The 25,216-nt window shown below is 39.0% G+C and overlaps 1 protein-coding gene across 2 annotated transcripts in view; it reads left to right on the forward strand.

The window, feature by feature from the left end:
- DCDC2 (doublecortin domain containing 2) overlaps positions 1-25,216 on the forward strand; it is a 195,906-nt gene that overhangs the window by 158,299 nt on the left and 12,391 nt on the right. For both annotated transcript variants that reach the window (XM_017878555.1, XM_017878554.1), the window contains one exon: positions 6,130-6,230. In XM_017878555.1, the coding sequence (XP_017734044.1) occupies positions 6,130-6,230 (101 nt within the window). The remainder of the gene's footprint in view (positions 1-6,129; positions 6,231-25,216) is intronic.

A 25,216-nucleotide genomic window follows, 5' to 3' on the forward strand; every position in this document is an offset into this window, starting at 1 on the left:
TTCAGTGCACACTCTTCCTTCTTTCAACAAATACATTCTGAGTGTCTTCTATGTGCTGAGCACTGCTAAGTGCTGGGGATGGAACAGTGAAAAATATGAACAAACTGCCTGATGATGTCTTGGAGCTTGCACTTGGGTGAAAACTGACAAACACAGTAAGTGCAAGGCAGAGAATTAAACCAGGGCACTATGAATGAATGAGTGGCTACTGGAATTGTAACAAGGAGGGTTTCCTGAGATCTGACTGACAGTATGAAAATGGAGAAAGAACTTTTTAGGCAGAGACTCTGTGAAGAACAAAGCCATGAGGTAGGAAAGAGTTTTCTAGTGAGGAACAGAATGAAGGTCAGTGGAACATAAGTTTAATGTGCAAGGAAAAAGATACAAAATGCAGTTTGAGGAGGAGTTAAGTGCCAGATCACATCTCTGTAAGCCATGGTAAGGAACTTGGATTCCATATGTGATGGAACAATGTTGGAGAGTTTCTAAGCTGTGGCATTAATTAAACGCTTTTAAAATAATCTATTAAGAGCACTTGGCTATTGTATGGAGGATGATTATGAGATAGCAAGAGTGGAAGAAGAGGGACACTAGTTTGTAACCTGTTGTAATAGCCCATCCAACAGATGATGATGATGAGACCAAGTTGGGAGTGGAGATAGAAATAAATGAATTTATTTGAGATACATTTTAAAAGGAGATTGAATTGAGAAGACTTGACAATGGAATGGATATAGAAACTGAGGTCAGGGAGGACATAAAGATAATTCCGAGATTTGGGGATTGAGAAGTGGTGCCATTTCCTGGGTTGGGGAATCTGGGGGATGAGCAGTTTAGGGTGGGGAACCAGAGTTCTGTTTTGACCATGTTAAGGTCAAGGTGCCTATTAGACATCCAAGGTGAAGTATCAGGTTAGGCAGTTAGAGAGATATATATGTTTTGGGATCTATAAAGAGGTTGAGGCCGAAGATACATATTAGAGAGTCATTAGCACATTGATGGTATTCAAATGAGATTAATCTAGAAAGTGTGTAGATAGATAGAGAAGCTGATCCACAATGCAGCTCTGGAAGGTGGGCCAATACTTAGAAGTTGAACAGAGGAGGATGAATTGGCCAGGGAGACTGAGGAGAAGCTTCTGGTAAAACCTGGAGAGTGAATGAAAACACACACACACACACACACACACACACACACACACACACACACCCTGAGATTGGCTACATTAAAAGCTGCTGAAAGATCAAGTAAATGAGATAATAAGTATTGTCATAATGACGGCCATTGATAATTTTGACAAGAATAATCTCTTTGGGGTGCTGTTATAGAAGATGGATTAGAAAGAGCTGGGGAAAGTGTGGGGGTTAGGACGAGACCACCACTCCAGACAGCACCAGGTGCTCTGCATTCCAAGATGATGTGCCATCCATTATTACTTTCCCCAGGAGGAGCCCAGTTTTTCTACCTAAACTGACTTTTATATGATACGCAGGCATTCTGTTATTATACGTGCTGTGTACAATTAACTTTAGAGGAAGCAAAATTGCTAAAACTCAAGACATTTCATGAGCAGTTGAAAATTATACTAATGCTCAGTAAAAGGGGACTCAGAAGAACGCTTGAATGTGTGCAGAACTGTTACTGGCACACCAAAAAGTTCACAGGTGGGCAGTGTGTGGCAAAAAGGATCACTTAACCTGTTGACATTAGTATGAAGTAACACTAAATTTCTGTTTTTATGAAAATCCTAAGTGACACTAAAACTGCTTCTGTGTCTCACTGGGGACAAAACAGCTCAGCTGTAGGTGCCACTTACCCTTCATGAGTCGTGGTTAGAATAGCTGATGTTGCCGTAGCAATAACTAGACAACCATGGCACATAATAACGCTGTCATGGTCTAAATTCACAAATTTACTGTGCAAGTTTAAATTAGTAGTAATAAAGGGAATATGGTAAGGTTTTAAAGTGCTCAAATAATGTTGCCCTTGATAACAAAGGTAATGCTTTTGCAAATTTCTCATGGAATCTATCCTTGCAAGCAGGTGTTTTAAATTTTCAATGTTTCATCTGACTTCGTCCATGAAATGTGTCTTCAGTTGCTTTTTATGATGGCATTGACAGAGGGGAAACATATTCTTATTATATATTTGGATTCTTTTCCATTGCAGTTTGGCCTTGTTGGCAATTCTTTGGTGTCAAATGATTTTAATTTTCTGATTTAAGGCCTAATTTACTTTTGAGTATTCACATTGGCCTACGGATCTTGGCCCTGAATGAAGTGTATACGCATACAGATTCTATTACAAATAATACTTGTAGACAATGCCAAACATTTGGTGTTTATATAATGCTTTGTATTGTTAGTTCAGTTTAAAGAACATGTCAAAACCTGTTATGAGGCTGACATTGTGCTAGGCACAGGACAATTGTGGTCTATGCCTAAAGGAGCTTGTGGTCTAGCAGGGAAGGGGGCAGAATTGGCAAAAGAAATTGATTAAAGTAAGTGTGATCATGAATAAATGCAGTATGTGGGAGAAAAAAGTAGTGCAGAGAGGTTGGGTGTGGTGGCTCATGCCTGTAATCCCAGCACTTTGGGAGGTTAGACGGGTGTATCACCTGAGGTCGGAGTTCGAGACCAGCCTAACCAACACAGAGAAACCCTTGTCTCTACTAAAAATACAAAGTTAGCCAGGTGTGGTGGCGCATGCCTGTAATCCCAGCTACTCGGGAGGCTGAGGCAGGAGAATGGCGTGAACCTGGGAGGCAGAGCTTGTGGTGAGCTGAGATCGCGCCGCTCCACTCCAGTCTGGTCGACAAAGCCAGACTCCGTCTCAAAAAAAAAAAAAAAGGTAGTGCTGTTGATTCTGTTTGGTTGTGGGGTTACAAGATAAGATCAGAGGAGATTTTCATGAAGACACTGACAGTTGAGTAAGATTTGAGCCATAAGGCTCCCCATGGGCCGCCACCCAGGGACAGGGTAGAAGTGGCAAACTAGACATGGAGGGCATAGGGTGAGACATGAAAAAGCATCGTGGGTCTGTGACCTACAAGTTCTTTGGTCCCAACTGCACATGAGCTGTGAATGAAATCACTCCATTTGATGAAAATGATGTAAATCAAGGTGAAATTGAGGGGATGTCAAGGGAGTTGAAGAGTCGGGGTATTCAAGGGTGCAGAGTGGCTCATCACATGGTGCTGAAATTACTCAGGTGGTGACATACAGGGTTGGTCGGATTTCCTTTAAAATGAAGTAGAAGAGGCATTCAAAGAAGAGGCTGAGGATTCATTTGAATTAACTGTATCAAAATCAGGATGCCAGTATGCCCAGGAGATAATTTTGGAGGAGAATTTAATACCGAGCAGGGTGGGTGAGGACACATGGGTTGTAGGGGGCGCATAGAGCCCGAGGGGAATCAACGTGTGAGAAAGACATTAAATCAGGACTTGTCTTTTGTCTTCCGTTTAATAAATTTTAACTGAGGACTTATTGTGTGCAGTGTACCATGCTTATTCTTGGAAAACAAACTCCTAAGATAGGAAAGGAGCTACAGGGTATGAATATGGAAGAGTGAACAGCTCATGTCTCTGTGATGGTCTCTCTCCATGAGATACTAAACCCTCAACAACAGCCCTTTCATATTTTCCAGAGTGACTATTATGCAGTAGATCTTAGTGCATATTTACCCATCAATCAGATGAATAGTATCTATTCATTAAAAATTCCTATTTTGCATTATTCATGATTGTCCATTAATTAAACATGGTACCGCAGCATGCAGCTATTTATTATGTTTTCAAGTAACATTTAGTGGCATGAAAAATGCTCATGATATGGTTTTAAAGTAAGAAATGATTTTTAAAATTATATGTACAATAAGATACCAGTTTTATGAGTTTGTGTGTCTGTGTGTGTGAGAGAGAGAGACAGAGAGAGAGATGAGAGAGAGAGAGAGATGGAGTGAGGGAGGGAAGGAAAGAATTGTCAAAATATTAGTGATGGCTGTCTCTGGGTCATGAGATTAAACATATTTATTGTTTCATCTTCCAAGTTTTCTAAAATGCATATAAACAATTTATAATAAAATACTATTTAAAATATTTTTTCTCTAAAATTAATATTCTGCCTTTAATTTTATATAACATTTATGGTAAAAATGAAAATTCTAGTAGGCCTATCACAAAGGCCTTTCTAGCTGTTTTGCCTTTTTTTGATCACTGTTTATTCTTATGAATTCCTTTCTGATCTTCATTTCTTGCTCTGTGCTGTAAATGGCAATGGCTTAAACATTTTGGTTCACTGATAAACACATCCTCCCCCCACACCTGAGGCAACCATTTTAAAAAAGTGTTTGTGTTCTCTCTTTGTGTCACTGTGCACAGCGTTGAGCTTTGCTGATTTGTCTCTTTGCTGTTTATATCCTTATGGTTGTCATTTTCCATTCCAGTGCCCTTTCAATTTTATTTTATTTGTTATTATCGATTGTATTCTTCTTTTCCGGTAAAATGCTTATTCTAAAACACATCTGCAAACCATTCATAGCTCTGCTTGGATACAGTTAAACATTTCATTGAATGTGAGTATTAAGACTATATTCCTTTGGCATCTATAGGCCTCTCTTTGTAGTCTCTTGGTAAGCAAGTGCAACATTTGGACACAAAATGTCATCCAAAAAGTCATGTGCATAGGTCATAACTGTAGTCTACTGAGTTTAGCATCTGACTATGATGGTTGTTTTTCAAGGTAATTTCAGAAGGTAGAAATGAATGTCAACCATACCTATTTTTCTTCACTCTTTTCCTCCTTTCCTCTTTCCTTCCTTCCTTCCTTCCTTTCCTTTATTCCTTCCTCTCCTTCATTCCTTCCTCACTGGGCTGTATATTTGCAGCTTCCATAATACTCTGCTTATCACCCTTCCTCATCATTCACCTTATTGGAGGTATGTTTATCTCTGTCTCCTCATTGGACTGGAAGCAACTCAAGAGAACAGTCGACATCTCATTCATATTTTAGGCTGTCTCCTGGGTTCACATCATGCCTTGCATATAATTGGTCCTCAACAAGTATAAAAATATATTTTACATTTAATTAAGAGTGACTTCATAGCTTTAGCAATACGAAAGATTATTATATAAAATAGGTTAAATAATTATGCTCTGGGAAACAGGTTTCCATTAGAGAAATAGAGGGGATTTTAAGACAAAAGATAAAAATATATTTTCTAGACTGTAGGGGTAATCAAATATTGTAATAGATTACCAGAGAAGGAGGTAAAATCTCCATCCCTGGAGAGCCTTCAAAATTGGACAGAGAAAACATCTGTGAGAATGGCCAAAGCACTAAACCTGTCTTGAGGCAAGTAGATAGACAGAATGACAAATGGTTCTGTGATTCTTTGATTACTTGGCCTGAAGAAGAGAAGGCTGAGGGGAGAAATTAAAACTACTTCAAATATGGAAAACAGCTATTATTGCTTTCCAGAGGAAAGCAAGTTGAAGGAGCTTAACCTAAAGTCAGAGACTGAGTTTACATTTTATAGTTAAGGATTTAAAGTCAGAGGTTGTGAAAATCTTGTGGAGATCTGCAAAATAAATGATATTGATTTTTTGGTGAGATCTGGAAAGTCAACTCTATGACTCGGCTGCAGTAAAAACATTTTTTACAATACTCTGAATAGAAAGAATTATTCCAATACATTATATTGAGTGCATAGCATTCTCTTGGGAAAGGTAAATTTCTAAAAGTAGTATTTTAAAGCACCAAGCATTTTCACTGTTTTGTGGATAGGAGGGGAGAACTGCGATGATAGTTGTGAATTTCTTCTCATCTCAATGCCTATACAAAGGGCTATGTTAGTAAATCAGTAGCCAAAGGGTGAACAGGAGCTTCGACAGAGCTTTACCCTGCTGGGTCAGCCTTGTTTCGACCACTGAATGTTTTCTCAATGAAAATGTGGAACAACTGGGGGTGGCATGGTAGTGGTGGGTGGGGAGGGGGGGCACAGAAATACTATCAACTAAAAGGGAACCCAAGTATCTATTAAAAATAAGTATTTGATTGTAATTTCATCATTCAACCACACGATGTCACAATTGGATTTTGATTTTTCACTGTGTGTTTGTCTCAATAGATGAAGGCATTTTCAAAGCTGGAGCAGAGAGGTCTGAAACATGGGGGGCAGCAGAAGTCCAAGAAGATGAAGATATTCAGGTTGAGGTTCCAGTCGATCAGGTAATCTCCATGTCTTAAAAAATATGTATAAGCCAATTATACTGGTTTTTTTTCAAGTTTTGTGTTATCTCATACATACTGTTTCTTTACCTGTATGAATTAGACCCTCTAAGGTACTATGTGGCTGATCAATCTTAAAAACATAAAAAAACCCCTCCCATTCTTTCTCCTCATTTAGACCAAGTCTTTTTAAATACAGAAAATGGTATATCCTTAATAGCATTGAGGAGCAAGATGGGATGGGATTAGGTATGAGATAAAGAGTGATAAAGTTTGATACAAAAGAGTATTGGTTTGGGATTTTCATCTGGAAAAAAAGTCCTTACCCACTTAGAAAGGCATTTTTTTTTTTTTAATTATACTTTAAGTTCTGGGATACATGTGCAGAATGTGCAGGTTTGTTACATAGGTATACATATGCCATGGTGGTTTGCTGCACCCATCAACATGTCATCTATGTTAGATATTTCTCCTAATGCTGTCCCTCCCCTGTCCCCCCCACTCCCCGACAGGTCCCACTGTGTGATGTTCCCCTCCCTGTATCCATGTGTTTTCATTGTTCAACTCCCACTTATGAGTGAGAATGTGCAGTGTTTGGTTTTCTGTTCCTGTGTTAGTTTGCTGAAAATGATGGTTTCCAGCTTCATTCATGTCCCTACAAAAGACATGAACTCATCCTTTTTATGACTACATAGTATTCCGTGGTGTATATGTTCCACATTTTCTTTATCCAGTCTTCCATTGATGGGCATTTGGGTTGGTTCCAAGTCTTTGCTATTGTGAATAGTGCTGCAGTACACATGTGTGTGCATGTGTCTTTATAGTAGATTGATTTATTATCCTTTGGGTATATATCCAGTAATGAGATTGCTGGGTCAAATGGTATTTCTGGTTCTAGATCCTTGAGGGATTGCCACACTGTCTTTCACAATGCTTGAGCTAATTTACACTCCTACCAACAGTGTAAAAGCGTTCCTATTTTTCCACATCCTCTCCAGCATCTGTTGTTTCCTGACTTTTTAATGATTGCCATTCTAAATGGCGTGAGATGGTATCTCATTGCAGTTTTGATTTACATTTCTCTAATGACCAGTGATGATGAGCTTTTTTTCATATGTTTGCTGGCCACATAAATGTCATCTTTTGAGAAGTATCTGTTCATATCCTTTGCCCACTTTTTGATGGGATTGTTTTTTTCTTGCAATTTTTAAAAAGTTCCTTGTAGATTCTGGATTATTAGCCCTGTCAGATGGATGGATTGCAAAAATCTTCTCCCAATCTGTAGGTTTCCTGTTCACTCTGCTGATAGTTTCTTTTTCTGTGCAGAAGCTCTTTAGCTTAATTAGATCCCATTTGTCAATTTTGGCTTTTGTTGCCATTGCTTTTGGTGTTTTATTCATATGAAGTCTTTCCCCATGCCTATGTCCTGAATGGTATTGCCTAGGTTTTCTTCTAGGGTTTTTATGGTTTTAGGTCTTATGTTTAAGTCTTTAATCCATCTTGAGTTAATTTTTGCATAAGGTGTAAGAAAGGGGTCCAGTTCCAGTATTCTGCATATGGCTAGCCAGTTTTCCCAACACCATTTATTACATAGGGAATCCTTTTCCCATTGCTTGTTTTTGTCAGGTTTGTCGAAGTTCAGATGGATGTAGATGTGTGGCATTATTTCTGAGGACTCTGTTCTGGTCAATTGGTCTATATATCTGTTTTGGTACCAGTACTGTGCTGTTTTGGTTACTGTAGCCTTGTAGTATAGTTCGAAGTCAGGTAGCATGATGCCTCCAGCTTTGTTCTTTTTGCTTAGAATTATCTTGGCTATATGGGCTCTTTTTTGGTCCCATATGAACTTTAAAGTAGTTTTTTCCAATTTTGTGAAGAAAGTCAGTGGTAGCTTGATGGGGATGGCATTGATTCTATAAATTACCTTAGGCAGTATGGCCATTTTCACGATATTGATTCTTCCTATCCACAAGCATGGAATGTTTTTTCCATTTGCTTGTGTCCTCTCTTATTTGCTTGAGTAGTGGTTTGTCCTTCCCCTTGAAGAGGTCCTTCACATCCCTTGTAAGTTGTATCCCTAGGTATTTTATTCTCATTGTAGCAATTGTGAATGGGAGTTCACTCATGATTTGGCTCTCTGTTTGTCTATTACTGGTGTATAGGAATGCATGTGATTTTTGCACATTGATTTTGTATCCTGACTTTGCTGAGGTTACTTATCAGCTTAAGGAGATTTTGGGCTGAGATCATGGGGTTTTCTAAATATACAATCATGTCATCCACAAAGAGGGACAATTTGACTTCCTCTCTTCTATTTCTATTTGAATACCCTTTCTTTCTCTTGCGTGATTGCCCTGGCAAGAACTTCTAATACTATGTTAAATAGGAGTGATGAGAGAGGCCATCCTTGACTTGTCCAGGTTTTCAAAAGGAATGCTTCCAGCTTTTGCCATTCAGTATGATATTGGTTGCGGGTTTGTCATGAATAGCTCTTATTATTTTGAGATATGTTCCATCAATACCTCATTTATTGAGAGTTTTTAGCATGAAGGGGTGTTGAATTTTGTCAAAGGCCTTTTCTGCATCTATTGAGATAATCATGTGGTTTTTGTCATTGGTTCTGTTTATGTGATGCATTACGTTTATTGATTTGCATATGTTGAACCAGGCTTGCATCCCAGGGATGAAGCCGACTTGATCGTGGCTGATAAGCTTTTTGATGTGCTGCTGGATTCGGTTTGCCAGTATTTTATTGAGGATTTTGGCATCAATGTTGATCAGGTATATTGGCCTGAAATTTTCTTTTTCTGTTGTGTCTCTGCCAGGTTTTGGTATTAGAATGATGCTGGCCTCATGAAATGAACTAGGGAGGAGTCCCTTTTTTTCTATTGTTTAGAATAGTTTCAGAAGGAATGGTACCAGTTCCATTTGTTTGTACTTCTGTTCGAATTCGGCTGTGAATCTGTCTGGTTCTGGGGTTTTTTTGCTTGGTAGGCTATTACTGCCTCAATTTCAGAATTTGTTATCGGTCTATTCAGGGATTTGACTTCTTCCTGGTTTAGTCTTGGGAGGTTGTATGTGTCCAGGAATTTATCCATTTCTTCTAGATTTTCTAGTTTATTTGCATAGACATGTTTATAGTATTCTCTGATGGTAGTTTGTATTTCTGTTAGATCAGTGGTGGTCTCCCCTTTATCAATTTTTGTTGATTCTATTGGATTCTTCTCTCTTTTCTTATTTATTAGTCTGGCTAGTGGTTTATTTTGTTAATCTTTTCAAAAAACCAGCTCCTGGATGCATTTATTTTTTGAAGGGTTTTTCGTGTCTCTATCTCCTTCAGTTCTGCTCTGATCTTAGTTATTTCTTGTCTTTCGCTAGCTTTTGAATTTGTTTGCTCTTGCTTCTCTAGTTCTTTTAATTGTGATGTTAGGATGTTGACTTTAGATCTTTCCTGCTTTCTCCTGTGGGCATTTAGTGCTATAAATTTCCCTCTAAACACTGCGTTAGCTGTGTGACAGAGATTCTGGTACATTGTATCTTTGTTCTCATTGGTTTCAAAGAGCTTATTTATTTCTGCCTTAATTTCGTTATTTACCCAGTAGTCATTCAGGAGCAGGTTGTTCAGTTTCCGTGTAGTTGTGTGGTTTTTAGTGAGTTTTCTTAATTTTGAGTTCTAATTTGATTGTACTGTGGTGTGAGAGACTGTTTATTATGATTTCTGTTCTTTTGCATTTGCTGAGGAGTGTTTTACTTCCAATTATGTGGTCAAGTTTAGAATAAGTGTGATGTAGTGCTGAGAAGAATGTATATTCTGTTGATTTGGGGTGGAGAGTTCTGTTCATGTCTATTAGGTTGGCTTGGTCTGGAGCTGAGTTCAAATGCTGAATATCCTTGTTAATTTTCTGTTTCGTTGATCTGTCTAATATTGACAGTGGGGTGTTAAAGTCTCCCACTATTATTGTGTGGGAGTCTTAAGTCTTTTTGTAGGTCTCTTAAGAACTTGCTGTATGAATCTTGGTGCTCCTGTATTGGGTGCATATATATTTAGGATAGTTAGCTCTCCTTGTTGCATTGATCCCTTTACCATTATGTAATGACCTTCTTTGTCTTTTTTGTTCTTTGTTAAAGTCTATTGTATCAGAGAGTAGGATTGCAACCCCTGCCTTTTTTTTGTTCTTTCCATTTGCTTGGTAAATATTCTTCCATCCCTTTATTTTGAGCCTATGTGTGTCTTTGCACATGAGATGAGGCTCCTGAATACAGCACACTGATGGGTCTTGACTCTTTATCCAATTGGCAATCTGTGTCTTTTAATTGGGCATTTAGCCCGTTTACATTTAAGGTTAATATTGTTATGTGTGAATTTGATCCTGTCATTATGATGCTAGCTGGTTATTTTGCCCATTAGTTGATGCAGTTTCTTCTTAGTGTCGATGGTCTTTACAATTTGGTATGTTTTTCAGTGGCTGGTACAGGTTTTTCTTTCCCATATTTAGTGCTTCCTTCAGGAGCTCTTGTAAGGCAGGCCTGGTGGTGACAAAATCTCTTAGCATTTACTTGTCTGTAAAGGATTTTATTTCTCCTTCATTTATGAAGCTTAGTTTGGCTGGATATGAAAATCTGGGTTGAAAATTCTTTTCTTTAAGAATGTTGAATATTGCCCCCACTCTCTTCTGACTTGTAGGGTTTCTGCAGAGAGATCCACTGCTAGTCTGATGGGCTTTCCATTGTGAGTCACCTGACCTCTCTCTCTGGCTGCCCTTAACATTTTTTCCTTCATTTTAACTTTGGTGAATCTGATGATTACGTGTTTTGGGGTTGAGCTTCTCGAGGAGTATCTTTGTGGTGTTCTCTGTATTTCCTGAATTTGAATGTTGGCCTGTCTTGCTAGGTTCGGGAAGTTCTCCTGGATGATATCCTGAAGAGTGTTTTCTAACTTGGTTTCATTCTCCCTGTCACTTTTAGGGACCCTAATCAATTGTAGGTTTGGTCTTTTCACATAGTCCCATATTTTCTGGAGATTTTGTTTGTTCCTCTTCATTATTTTTTCTCTAATCTTGTCTTCATGCCTTATTTCAGTAAGTTGATCTTCAATCGCTGATGTCCTTTCTTCCACTTGATCAATTCAGCTATTGATACTTGTGTATGTTTCATGAAGTTCTTTTGCTATGTTTTCCAGCTCCGTCAAGTCATTTATGTTCTTCTCTAAACTGGTTATTCTAGTTAGCAATTCCTCTAACTGTTTTTCAAGGTTCTTAGCTTCCTTTCGTTGGGTTAGATCATGCTCCTTTAGCTCAGAGAAGTTTGTTATTACCCACCTTCTGAACCCTATTTCTGTCATTTCATCAAACTCATTCTCCGTCCAGTTTTGTTTCCTTGCTGGCGAGGAGTTGTGATCCTTTGGAGAAGAGGCATTCTGGTTTTGGGAATTTTCAGCCTTTTTTTTGCTGGTTTATCCTCATCTTTGTGGATTTATCTCCCTTTGGTCTTTGATGTTGCTCACCTTCCAATGGGTTTTTTTGTGTGGATGTCCTTTTTGTTGATGTTGATGTTATTCCTTTCTGTTTGTTAGTTTTCCTTCAATCAGTCAGGCCCCCCTGCTGCAGGTCTGCTGGAGTTTGCTGGAGGTCCACCCCAGACTCTGTTTACCTGGGTGTCACCAACAGAGGCTGCAGAACAGCAAAGATTGCTGCCTGTTCCTTCCTCTGGGAAGGTTTGTCCCAGAGAGGCACCCGCCAGATGCCAGCCAGAGCTCTCCTGTATGAGGTGTCTGTCCACCCCTGCTGTGAGTTGTCTCCCAGTCAGGAGGCCCAGGGATCAGGGATCCATTTCAGGAGGCAGTCTGTCCCTTCACAGAGCTTGAGCACTGTTTGGGGAGATCCACTGCTCTCTTCAGAGCCGGCAGGCAGGAACGTTTAAGTCTGCTGAAGTTGTGCCCACGGCTGCCCCTTCCCCCAGGTGCTCTGTACCAGGGAGATGGGAGTTTTATCTATAAGTCCCTGACTGGGGCTGCTGCCTCTCTTTCGGTGATGCCCTGCCCAGAGAGTAGGAATCTAGAGAAGCAGTCTGGCTACAGTGGCTTTGAGAAACTGCAGTGGGCTCCACCCAGTTCGAACTTCCCCGTGGCTTTATTTACACTGTAAGGGGAAAACCACCTACTCAAGCCTTAGTAATGGCGGATGTCCTTCCCCCCACCAAGCTTGAGTGTCCCAGGTCAACTTCAGACTGCTGTGCTGGCAGCGAGAATTTCAAGCCAGTAGATCTTAGCTTGCTGGGCTCCATCGGGGTGGGATCCACTGAGCTAGACCACTTGGCTCCCTGGCTTCAGCCCCCTTTCCAGGAAAGTGAATGGTTCATTCTCACTGGCGTTCCAGGCACCACTGGGGTATGAAAAAAAAAAACTGCAGCTAGCTCAGTGTCTGCCCAAATGGCTCCCCAGTTTTGTGCTTGAAACCCAGGGCCTTGGTGGTATAGGCACCCAAGGGAATCTCCTGGTCCGTGGGTTGTAAAGACTGTGGGAAAAGCATAGCATCTGGGCTGGAATGCACTGTTCCTCATGGTACAGTCCCTCACCGCTTCCCTTGTCTAGGGGAGGGAGTTCCCCAACCCCTGTGATTCTTGGGTGAGGCAGTGCCCCACCCTTCTTCGGCTAGCCTTCTGTCGGCTGTACCCACTGTCTAACTAGTCCCAGTGAGATCAGCCGGATACCTCAGTTGGGAATGCAGAAATCACTGGCCTTCTGTGTTGATCTCACTGGGAGCTGCAAACCGGAGCTGTTCCTATTTGGCCATCTTCAGAAAAGCATTTTTTAAAAATGCCATTATATTCTTGCTTTTAGGGTCCTTGAAATTGTTTTGGTTGGAATTTGTTTTTCATAAAAGAATTGCCTGTATACATGTAAGTCAAATATTTGCTATGTGTGTATTGATTTTCTTTCTTAAGCCAGTAGAACACTGTACTTAGGAGTTGTGTGTGTGAGAGTATATCATACATGTGCTTATAGAAGGGACTAAGTAGTGTTAATTTTTGCTAAATGATGGAAGAAATAAAAGTCAGCTATGCTTTTTAATGTAATTCATCAAGCTTTCTTACGATTCTAAGTGAAGGATTGGAGTTTAGGTGAGGAGGGGGAAATGATAATCCCAGATTCGGGAATGGGGAGAAGTCACTAGGAACTGCCACTTGTCCTCTGACTACTGTATGATTTTATTTTTCTAAAAGCAGACTTCACTATCCAACAAATTCCATAGGTGATCTTCTCAATTGTATTTGTCTTAACAGTGCAGCAGTGATATTGCTGCTTGATGATTCCACAGGCATTTTCTGCAAGTGTTGCCTTCCTGATGAAAAGCCTAACGTGGTAAAAATCACGCAGATTTCAAAAATCCAATTTATTATCCAGGATTAGTTATAACTAATAATTTTTCATAAACTCCAGTTATAGGTATTTTTTTCCTGAGGGAAAATGAAACTTTAAGTCTTCTCTGAAGCCATGATTAAATATTATATTTTAAGACAAAGAAGAGTGACCATCATGTATATACAACACCTGATAGCTGCAGAAACCATGACTAATTTGTATTCCAAAGTCAAAATGTCAAATATTAACAGAAAATCACAGTCTTATTAGCAAAAGAGAAATCTGTTAATCACTTATTTAACAACTTGCAAATCTCTGAGAGATATTTCTTTACTTTGACGTTTGAGGATCCTCAGGAAGGGGAGTTGGGAGGGAAAATTGATCTCTGATAACACTCGAACAGCCTGGGATGCATGTCTGCAGGGCTTGATTTCTTATTTAACTTGTGAGTGCTAGCTTATCAAAATGCAGGTATGCAGGAGATACTGAGAAATAGATTGGCAAAAGCTGGGCAGTATCAACAAATTGGTGTGTGCTTGAAGAAACTAAAGCCAGGTAACCAAAGATTAGAATTACTTTCTTCTTGGACTCTCTGTCATAACATTGGGATTGTCTAGTTTATTTGTTCGATACAAGGTGCTTATGAAGTCAGGTTACAGCCATTCTGTATGGTCTGCTGACGTTTACATCCTAAGCAGCTATATTATAAATGTCATGGAAAACTAAAAGTGTGGAGAAATTAGTTGAAAGTCCATTAGTTTCGTTACAGTAAGACCAACTCTGTAACAGCCCACAATGGTGATCTGGATTAAACAGTAGCTACCTTTGATTAAGTACCTACTGAGTGCCAGGCACTGGACTAGGGATTTTTATTTCTCTCGTTTAATTGTGAAAACAACCCTGTAAGATAGGTCTTATTGGAGCTGGGTGTGGTAACTCATGCCTGTAATCCCAGCATTCTGGGAGGCTGAGGTGGGCTGGATCACCTAGAGTCAGGAGTTTGAGACCAGCCTGGCCAACACGGTGAAACCTGGTCTCTATTGAAAATACAAAAAATTAGCCAGGCATGGTGTCGGGCACCTGTAATTCCAGGTAATCAGGAGGCTGAGACATGAGAACTGCTTGAATCTGGGAGGCGGAGGTTGCAGTGAGCAGAGATCGTGCCACCCCACTCTAGCCTGGGTGACTCTGTGAGACTGTGTCTCAAAAAAGAAACTGGATACGTCTTATCAGTCTCATTCTAGCTACCTGCTTACCTATCTACCTATCTATAAATACACAAAGGAAGTGAGCTCATGAGGTGCCATTACTTGCTCAAGGCTGTACCACCTTAATTAGAGGAAATGGGACTTAAATGCAGTCCATCCAACTTAAGGGCAGAGGAGTGATCTGAGGAGAGAGTATTACATAAAAAAAGCCAATTATTAACCCAGAAAGGAAAAATAGAAATCCTTATTAAGACAGGAAATATAGTCATTGTATACTACTTGTTATAGCTAGAAAAGATACTTAAATACACTCTCTCTAAGGCCATTAGCTAGTTCATGTCTTTGGACTGTTGTCCTGTTATCTAAATGATCTGTGTTGTAATTTTAGTCCAGGGGCCATGAAGAAGGAAGTTGTATGTGCCTGTGTGTGCGTGTATGTCTACATGTAAGTATCATGTGCAAATTGGACAAGTTATTTATCCGTTCCTGAGAAGCAGATTAAGTTTCAGAAGTCAGTGTCAAGGCTTTCATTGGGAGACCATTCTTCATGGGTCTGTTATGATTCTGCCCATCTTGTGAGCAGAGGCACTGCTGGCCTTTGTTCTGGACCATCTCTTCAGGGATGTTTGTATAGTGAATGGCCTTGGAAGACAGAGAGGGTGATTTCTTCTGGAACAACCATTCTCAACTGGTGGTGATTTTGCCTCCAAAGGGATATATGGCAATTTCTGGGACCACTTTTGGTGTAATAACTGGGGGAGTGCTATGGGCATCTAGAGGGTGGTGGCCAGGGCTGCTCCTAATTATCTTAGAATGCACATGACAGTCTTCACAACAAAAAATTCTGCAGCCCGGAATGTCAATAGAGCTGAGATTGGGAAACTCTGCTCTGGGGCAAAGGCCAGATTTCCTTACTGTCCTGTATAATAAAGACAGTGTCTCCCTATGGTGCACAGGTCAGGCAAGTTTACTGCCCATTGTAAAAGACTTAATCCCATTTACTTGTACACTTAAGAGTGGTTAAAGTGGTAAATTTTATGTAATGTATATTTTACTGTAATGACAATATTGGGAAAAAAAGTTTGGATTCCCTAAGCTTGAGGTGCTTCTCCTAAAATGCAAACTAATGTGTGCATACCTTCTTATCGTGGGAATTGGGCCTTGGGTGCAAATGCTCTTTTTGCTACTGCTATTGCGTGAGCCATAAAGTCCTTTGTCACTAACTCAGTAGTTTCATGTTTCCTGCCAGCGCCCATGAAACGGTAGCAGGCTAACTTGTCTCTTGCTAGCAGGGTACAACTTCAGACCTTTCATAGTCCTTGATAGCCTCTCCTGGTACCATCTAGCATGCGTGTTTGTGTGTGCACATACAGGTGTATTTGCATGTTTATGTTATGTAATGTGGACTAAACCCAGCTAAGAAAGAGTCTGAGCTCTGCCCCAAGGTCCAGACTCTTTTCATTAGTTAGAGACAAATTAATGATGATGGACCTGGTAGTACTTCCAAACCTATGGAAAAACAGAAGAATGTTCACATCCTTGCTTGCATTTAGGGATGCCAGAACAAATGTCTTCTCTTAGAAGGTCTAATAAGCCTAAGATACTCTTTCAAAACTAACCTGTTTTGTGTATGCATGTTCCAAATCAATCTGGGATTGGCCATCAGCAGTGGAACAAGTGCCTGATTAACAGATGCCTGTGATTGCTCTGGCACTGATGACCCTGTGTCAATACGTTCCATTTATAAGATGGTGCTTTTCCAAGCTAAGGAAGTAAGAAATGAGTCTGCTCCATTTTAATTAAGTAAACGGCCCCTAGTAATTAAGGATCAGGCAAGAGAATTCACCATCTCACAAACACAGACCAATAACTATGAAATAACCAAATGCACAATTGTATTTTTGGAGTTCCTTTAATTTGACAGAACCAAGTGGAAGATGGAAATAGTAACTTTGGAGTGATTTTGGTTTGTTTTATTGCTTTTCCCGTTTGTAGTTGGTTTTGACTAATAAAATAACGAGAATTGAAAAACGTTTTTATGCTAAGTAGTTTCATTAAATAGCATTTAACCCAGCATCATGAACATTAAAACAGTAAAATAATTTTTTTAAATTGGAAGTTGTGATATATACTTTCTTATTTATTTAACATTTATTTTTAATCAGAATTATACACGTTTTTAAAAGTTAATCAGTTCAACAGAGATTATAACAAAAAAAGCAACCATTTGCCACACCCCTCCTCACCACAATTCCTGTTTCATACAGTTAACTGATTTGAACTAGTTCAGCTATTTCTCGTGGAATACTGCTATATTCCTAATCCCCTCCCTCATTTTAATACCTCTGAGGTACTTGGTTCTTATAAGTGATGGTATCTCATAGTTTAATTTAAAATGATTTTAAAAATTAATTTAATAAACTTTTTAATTTAAAAAATTCTTTTGTTTTTAGATGACATAAAAGAATGGTGATCCCTTTAATTTGGTGGTATCTCAAATTTGATAAAATAAATCTTGATTTTATTTGTTTTGGTTTATTAACTTTCTGGATTTATCTTGCTTTGTATTTATCTTGATTTTGTAACTTTTTATGTAATTACTATGGAAGATGACTATTTAGATTTTTTCCCAAACTCTTCCTCCCTATCAAAAATAGGGCCACATACATACAAACACATATAGATGCCTTTCCCTTTCTTTTTTCTTTCCACTATAATTTTGTAATACTTTTGGTTAAGTTAATATCTGTACATTATTTCTACTATGTAAGTATTATTCTTAGTTGAACCATTTAGTGTACTGTAGTTACATTTCCTTTCTTAGCCCTTTTTCCCTCTTGCCCAGGTTAATAATTGCCTATTTTTTCACTTGCTTTGTTTTCTATGTACCTGTTACTAAGCCATCTCCAAACTCCGCAAGAACTTACTGTCCTCTTGATACATTCATATACATTCAGTGATACTGAAATCTTCATTTTATTTTTTTCTCAGTCCCTCTGGTCAGCTGCCTCAAGCTGGTAAGCTGTTCTCTAGATCTGCTTTTCAGAGTTATCCTGGTATTTTTCTTCACTATTATTTTGAGAATTTCCTTTGCTTCCTCGGTGGATGGTTCTCTTATTTTTTTTTGGATTCTATGTCTTCCTCTATCTTGATTACACCTTCATTTTTTGTGGAACTCATCTCTAGTTGCCTCAAGAGAAAAGATTCATGGGAGACTCATTTTTCTGAGGCTTTGCATGTCTGAAAATATCTTTTTTTTCTCTAATCAAACTTTTCTAAGTATGGCGAGGTAAACAATTCTAGGTTTGATATAATTTCTCTCAGAATCGTGAGGCGATTCCTCAATTTTCCTTTGCATTCAGAATGATAGTTGAGAAGTTTGATGGCATTCTGTTTCTTTGAATATAACCCTTTTTCCTTTCTCTGAGGGCTTTTAGACTATTGTCTTTGTTCCCGGTGTTCTGGAAATTTCCAATAATGTGTCTTGGTATAGGCCTTTTTGCTTATTGGACTCGGTACTCAATGGGCTTTTTAATTCTTAAAATACGTGCTTTCAGTTTTGGAAAAAAAATTGTTTCTTTGATAATTTTATTCTCTTCATTTCCCTACTCTTTCTAGAAGTCCAGGTATTTGAATATAGGACCTCCTACAGTGATTATCTGACTGTCTCTCCTATTTTTCATCTCTGTGGATTCTTTTTTAACTTTCTCACTTAAAAAAAAATAAAAGCCTCAATTTTTATCTTCCTTTGATTATTTCCTAGTCATTTTATTTTTAACATCTAAGAGCTCTTTCACATTCTCTGAATATTCCTTTTTTAGCATCCTATTCTTGTTTTATAAATGTGATATCTTCCCTTTTCTCTCCAAGGATTGATGTTTTATTATTTTACACTTTCCTTTCCTGCACTATGTTTTTTTTTTTCCTTCCGAGTTTCTTCTTTAGTTTCTTTGTCTCTTTCTATGTTTTGATCTACTGTATCCATATCAGAGTCTTTTCTTGGCTGTCTGGTTAGATTTGAGAGTGAGGTATTAAGGACACACTGTGTACACAGGGAAGTTGTCCTGTAGGTTGATTGCTTTTGGCCATTTCATTGGCAGACCTCCTGCAATTTTTAGTATCTGTAAGTACTGCTCTTTTGGGGTCTATATCCTTTGAGAGGAATCTTTCAATCTTTTGCCTTGTTGATAAGAACCTAGCTGTCAACATTTTGGTATCTGACTGTGAGAAAGAGGCATGGATCAAGAGATTTATTCTCAGTTTCAGTGTAGTGCCCTTGTTCTCAGCTGTACTTGAGTCCAGTTTCCCTAAGCTTAGTTCAACATCTCTAGATAATAAACCTCCCGTATTTCTCAAAGGAGGTGATCTCAGGGGATCTATTTGCTTCTTTTAAAGACTCTGAGCCAATTTTTAGCCACAGTTATCTATGCCCCTTATTTCAGAGGCAGATGGTGCCTCCATCCCCGAGCCACCTTTAGGTTTTTAAGCATGCAAAGGCTTGCTTCTTGGCTTCCCTTTCTACAGTCTCAAATTTTTGCTTCCTCAGGTCTACCGTCATCCATCCATTTGCCTCACATTCATTTGCTTTACTGTTTCCCAAATTTTGTGGTTGATATTCCCTTTCCACTCTTCTGTGTCCTTATGGGTTCATCCTTTTAAACTTGACTTGACTGATGCTTCAGAGGGGCATCAGAAGGGAGCTAAGAAAAAACTCACATTTGTGGATCACAAGGTCAGGAGATTGAGACCATCGTGGCTAACATGGTGAAACCCCATCTGTACTAAAAATACAACAACAAAAAAAAAAAAAAAAAAAAAAAGCCAGGCATGATGGCGGGCACCTGTAGTCCCAGCTACTCAGGAGGCTGAGGCAGGAGAATGACGTGAATCCGGGAGGCGGAGCTTGCAGTGAGCTGAGATCACGCCACTGCACTCCAGCCTGGGCGACAGAGCCAGACTCCATCTCAAAAAAACAAAAACAAAACAAAACAAAAAACCTCACATTTGTTAAATCTGCTGTGTTTAACCAGAAACCACTTTCATAATGATCCATTAGAGCTGTTTTCCTAGAATCCACAATAGGGTAGCCTGTGAGCAGATTTTCTATGAGTGAATATTCTTTGGCTGTTATAGGGCTGAGAACATCTACATCTCTTTAGTAGGCCATGTGTTCTTCAGACTTCCACAGGCTGCAGCACCCCTATGTCTATCATCTGTCTTCAATTATAAATTTATGTTTTATGACCTGCCCCTGGGATCATTTGAGCTTGTGACTATTGGTCTACACACACATAATATAATGCCATTTTAAAGAATCTGCAGCTTAGGGGCTGTAACCAGAAATAGGTTTAAAAACCAAATATGCCCGTTGCCCTAGTTTTATTCTCCAATGTTCTGACTTGGTCTCATCATTGACTCTACCTGCGACTAACGGAGAATCAGCAGCTACCTGCAGCTCCTCTTGTGAAAGGCAAGCAAGGTGAAGAACTTTTTGTCTTGCTTTTCCATATATGATAAAATAGAACGATAAAAGAGGCTGTTTTCTGTGACAGGTCCCCCAAATCGACTTCAATGAAATGCATTTACTAAACAGAATTATAAAATATTTAGAACCAGAAGGGAACTGACCTAAGCTTCATATGTTGCCATTGAAGAAACAAAGCCCCACAGTGGAGAAAGCCATTTTCCCTCAGAGACATGATCCGTTGGTAGTAGAATTAGCACAGGGGTCCTGTCTTCCAGTTTGGTCCTCTCCCTGTACATCTTAAAGAAGAGAAGTGAGAAGATTAGGGGCTTCTAATTAACCCATAAATAGCAACATGTTCTGAGGGCCACTCAGCCTTCACTGCTGTCTCTGAACTAAAAGAGATTATGTGTAAATGGTATATTTATCATTCTTTATTTTCAAGTCATATGCTCTTACTGAATCATATTCATATTCGGCGTTAACAAGCGTTGCGCACAGCTGGAAGGGTTAGAATGAGAATGATCAGAGTTCTTTATTTATGCATCGCCAGTAAGGCTTTTTGTGGCATCATGTTTGTAGATGGGTGTTTAAATGATAGAAATGGTGTTAAACATTAAAATGTAGCCCTCAGGGATTTCTGATATAAATGAAAGAAAATCAACATTTACTTCTAACTTGAGAAAATTTAATGGGGCATATTTTTATAATGATGATTAAATATTTTCATGCCATCCAAGTATGTTTTCAGTTTATCATATAGTCTCATATGGGTGTCACAGGAACTGGTGGGGCTTAAAGGGACCTAGGTGAGACAGCTTCCAGGTGACTGACCACAGCTTCACTCTTCTGTGTTTACAGGGTCATGTGTCTGAATATAACCATCCCTTTTGTAGGTCTTTGTGGCTTCAAATCACATTTAAACCTTTATGTTTTTTTTCTGTGAAAGTAAGCCTCTGAAAGCTGAAAGCAAGAAGTGGTACTTTGCTATCATAAAAAATTGAAACTGATTATTTCAAAACACCTCATTCAACTTGGATAGGAGATGATTTTAGTTTCCATGGGAACAGAAATAATAAAAACAAGTACGATAACTTCTGTATTTTCAACATCTATGTCTGAATTCTGCCATAAAATCCACAGAAATATCTTCTACCCCAAAACCTATAACAAATCCACACACTTTCCCAAATTTGAAACGTCGTAAATGTTACATGGAAAAAAATGAACATCTAAGGTAGTCTTTTTCATTTTTATTGATCTCCAATTTCTAGGTCTAGGTAATTTCAGAGAGAAAGAACTAATGGGTGGGAATGAGGAGGAGGGTTGGGTGGTGAGATAGGATATCTTGACTAAAAAATTCTAACTTGTGCTGTTATTTATGATAGCATAGGCCTTAAACATTAAAATAATATTCCTCAGGAATTCTGATGTAAATATAAGAAATATCACATTTACTGCTAAAGTGGGCTGGACATCAGCTGTGGTCTCTCTTTAGATGCCTTTCCCCATTTCTAATTTTTGTTCCCTGCTGTTACTGTCAGAGGTGTGATATGAGTTGAAAGTGTAAGTCATCCAGGCAGCCCCATCTGCCTGTGGAAATACCTTCCAAGTAATTGATGCTTTCAATATTTTGCGGCTTATTTCCATATAATTTTCATATTCCATCTTCTTTCCCCTTACCACTCAGGAATCCTGAGTTAACCTTAGTAACGGCCTGCATATTCTCTAGAAAACCTGAATACTTAATGATTTCCCCCGAGCTGTCCCCGCTAGGATGTAGCCAGCGATAATAACTACCAGACCTTTTCTGTCTTCCCATACAAATCAACCATTTTCTCAGAATGTCAGTAACAAAATAAATAGCAAGATACACATGGAGGCAAACTCAGGCAAAATGCACTCAAAATGCCAACGCTGGTGTCATGTTGTACAGCTTTTCTAATAAGAAATATTAAGAGCAATTTCTTATAATAAATAATGTGTTTTTTTGAAGGTAGAAGTCCTGACTTTCTTATAAAAACCTAAGGGTACATATTGTCTGTAATTGTACATATATTTTTAATATGTGTAACATGCCCATTAATCTGGTTGCATTCTGGATGTGTGCCAGAGAGGCTGTGAGGCTGGAATCAGCTAGGTTTAAATGAATTCTGCGATCATTGTTTATACCATTATGTACATCAGCTTAATGAGGATTTAAGATAGAGTATAATGAATACCCTTTTTTGACTCCAGTGAAATAGAAGAATTGTGCTTTATAAAGAGTATAGCATTACACAATTACTCATAGGCATGACCTAGTCCTGAAATTTCAAGATGTATGTACCCCTTAGAGAAACAATTTCTATCTGAAAACAGGTTCTCTTAAAAATTTTATTCACAAAATTGACTGAAAATTGACATAAATGTCAGGGGATGAAGACTTTGAGCATTAAATATAAAATATAAAATATGAAAAAAACTTTCTGATTTATTGCTTTTGCGATGATGGGTTTCTTTTTATAACATTGACTCTTAATAAACAGTGGCATGGTGATGTAATTAGAATAAATCTTGTAGAACTGTGTGGCCAGAAATCATTCTGTCAACAGTCTGTCCTTCCATTGTCTTCCAACTTTCAGTAAACTGAGTGGTAATTTTTAAGGTAAAAACGCCACCTTCATTTAATGAGGCATGATTTTGGGGCTGTTAACCCAAAATGATTTTTTAAGTGGTATATTCATGAGCATATTGTGTTATATGTGATTTACAGCCCTACTATGCACAGTGTCATCTGGGGACCAGCATTGTCAGCATCACCAGACCTGAGAGAGATGCAGAGGCTCTGAACTTGTGACTCACACTTTGCATTTGACAAGATCTCCAGGTGACAGTGAGGCACTGGTCTAGGAGCCACTAGGCTGGAAGTAACTCTTGAACATAGATTGAATTTAACATAAATATGTCTTTGCTCTGTACTTTATCTTAGGAAAATAGTTATTACAATCCAATGGTTAAATAATTCAAATCCTTCTGTCACTACTTGGGGAATTTTGGAGAAGTTTATCTAATTCTCTATGCTTCAGTTTCTTTATCTGCAAATTAGGATCATAATCATGTTTTTCTTAAATAATTGTTGTGAGGTTAGAGTAAATATGATAATGCATATGACGTGCTTAGGCCATAGTACCAGGTACTTGGCGAGCTCTGGATAAATGTGAACCTTGTCATCAGTGCCTTCCTGAAGGCACATATGAGGCTGACTTTTATCTGTGGGAGGCATATTTGTGTCTTTTTCAAGATGAATATCCGGAGTCAGTGGTGATAGGAACAAAGATGAATAACAAAAAGCCCTTACTTCAAGAAACTTCCAGAAGACCTCCATAGTGCCAGGGATGATATTTCCCCATTATTCTATAATCATTCCAAATATTTTGGGGGTATCTACTTAATAGCAATTTATGTTCACTATTTTTATATTGCACATAGAGAATAACTGCACACCATGGTTAGAATGTAATAGAGGTATCTTAGCAAGTGTTAGGAGGCCACAGGTGAGGAGTGACGGCCACCTGAGGGAGCAGGAAGGCTTTCTGGAGAAGGTGGTTCTGCCCATGGGGAAGGAAGGGCATCCTGGATGAAGGTGTAAGGAACAGCATGAGTAATAGGATGGCACAGCCAGTGGCCCAGGGCTCTTTTCAGTTTCCTCCACAGCGGACTCTCCCCACTCCAAACTTCTATCTGGTAAGGTCTGGGTTTGGCCTTCTTTCCCTGCCACATCTAGCCAGCCCTCTTTCCATTGTTGAGGAACCCAACTTCCCTATTTTTTAAAGGAAATAGGGGAGGGATGGAAGAGTGAGGGTGTTGGGAAGGGAGGTGAAAGAATATGAATATGAGCATGTGTGGGGCTGGGGAGGGAAAGTATTAGTATATTAGTTTACTAGGGCTGCCATAACAAAACACTGCAGACTAGAGGGCTTAAACAGAAGACTTTTATTTTCTCACAGCTCTGGAGACCCAAAGTCTGAGATCAAGGAGTTGGCAGGGTTGGTTTGTTCTCAGGCCTCTCTTCTTGGCTTGGGGCCCACCCTCATGACCTAATTTTAACTTAAATCGCCTCCAAATGCAGTTACTTTATGAGGTACTGGGGTTAAGACTTCAACATAAGAATTGGGAGGGAGGGCACAATTCAGCCCCAAAAAGTGAGAAGATGGGGTTTGTCTCTGATTTGATGCTGCTTAACAGATGGAAAGGATAATATTCAGGGAGCAGAGTCAGCTTTTCAAGTTTGAGTCTGTAAGAAACATGATCAGTGATGAGCAGAGTGGGGAGAAAAGCAGAGACATGGCTCCCAGGTCAGCCCAGCAGCCCCTCTGCCTCATTATCCATTGGTTATAGAGTAGAGGTTGGCCTTAGCCAGGCACCTTGTTGCCATGGTTACCAGTTTTTCAGCTACTGACGACCACTGTTCTTCAATAAGAAGTTGTGTCTGTGTGCGCACGCATGTGCACGCAGGTATGTGTGTTTATGATGCTGATGAAAGATAGTTTCATCTACTGTCCATGTAACCCTTGGCAACTTGCTTTACGTCTCTGGTTCAATTTCCCATTCTATACAGTGGAAATAATAATCACATCTGCCAACAGGTTGGGAAAATGAGAAACTGCATGTGAAATGTGAAAGTGCTCTAAGAAGCACAATATGCTACCAAAAATGTTTGGCGTTATTTATTACATCCGTAACTGGCTACTGCCAACGTGTCATTCCAATGGAAGATAGAGTCTTTGTGGCTTAAATGCACATACTAATTTATGGAAATTATCCTTGTTTAATATCTTTTGTTTGTACATTCATATTCCTTTTGCAAGTATTAATAGATAGCAGTTTGGAAACAACAAAAAGCTATTGGATGGTCAATTTGTTGTGAAAAATGGATGCCAAGGAACTTGGAAGCAAAGAATAAACATAACTG

This window comes from Rhinopithecus bieti, unplaced genomic scaffold (genome assembly GCF_001698545.2).
Source record: "Rhinopithecus bieti isolate Rb0 unplaced genomic scaffold, ASM169854v2 scaffold_11110, whole genome shotgun sequence".
In the NCBI taxonomy this organism is placed as follows: Eukaryota; Metazoa; Chordata; class Mammalia; order Primates; family Cercopithecidae; genus Rhinopithecus; species Rhinopithecus bieti.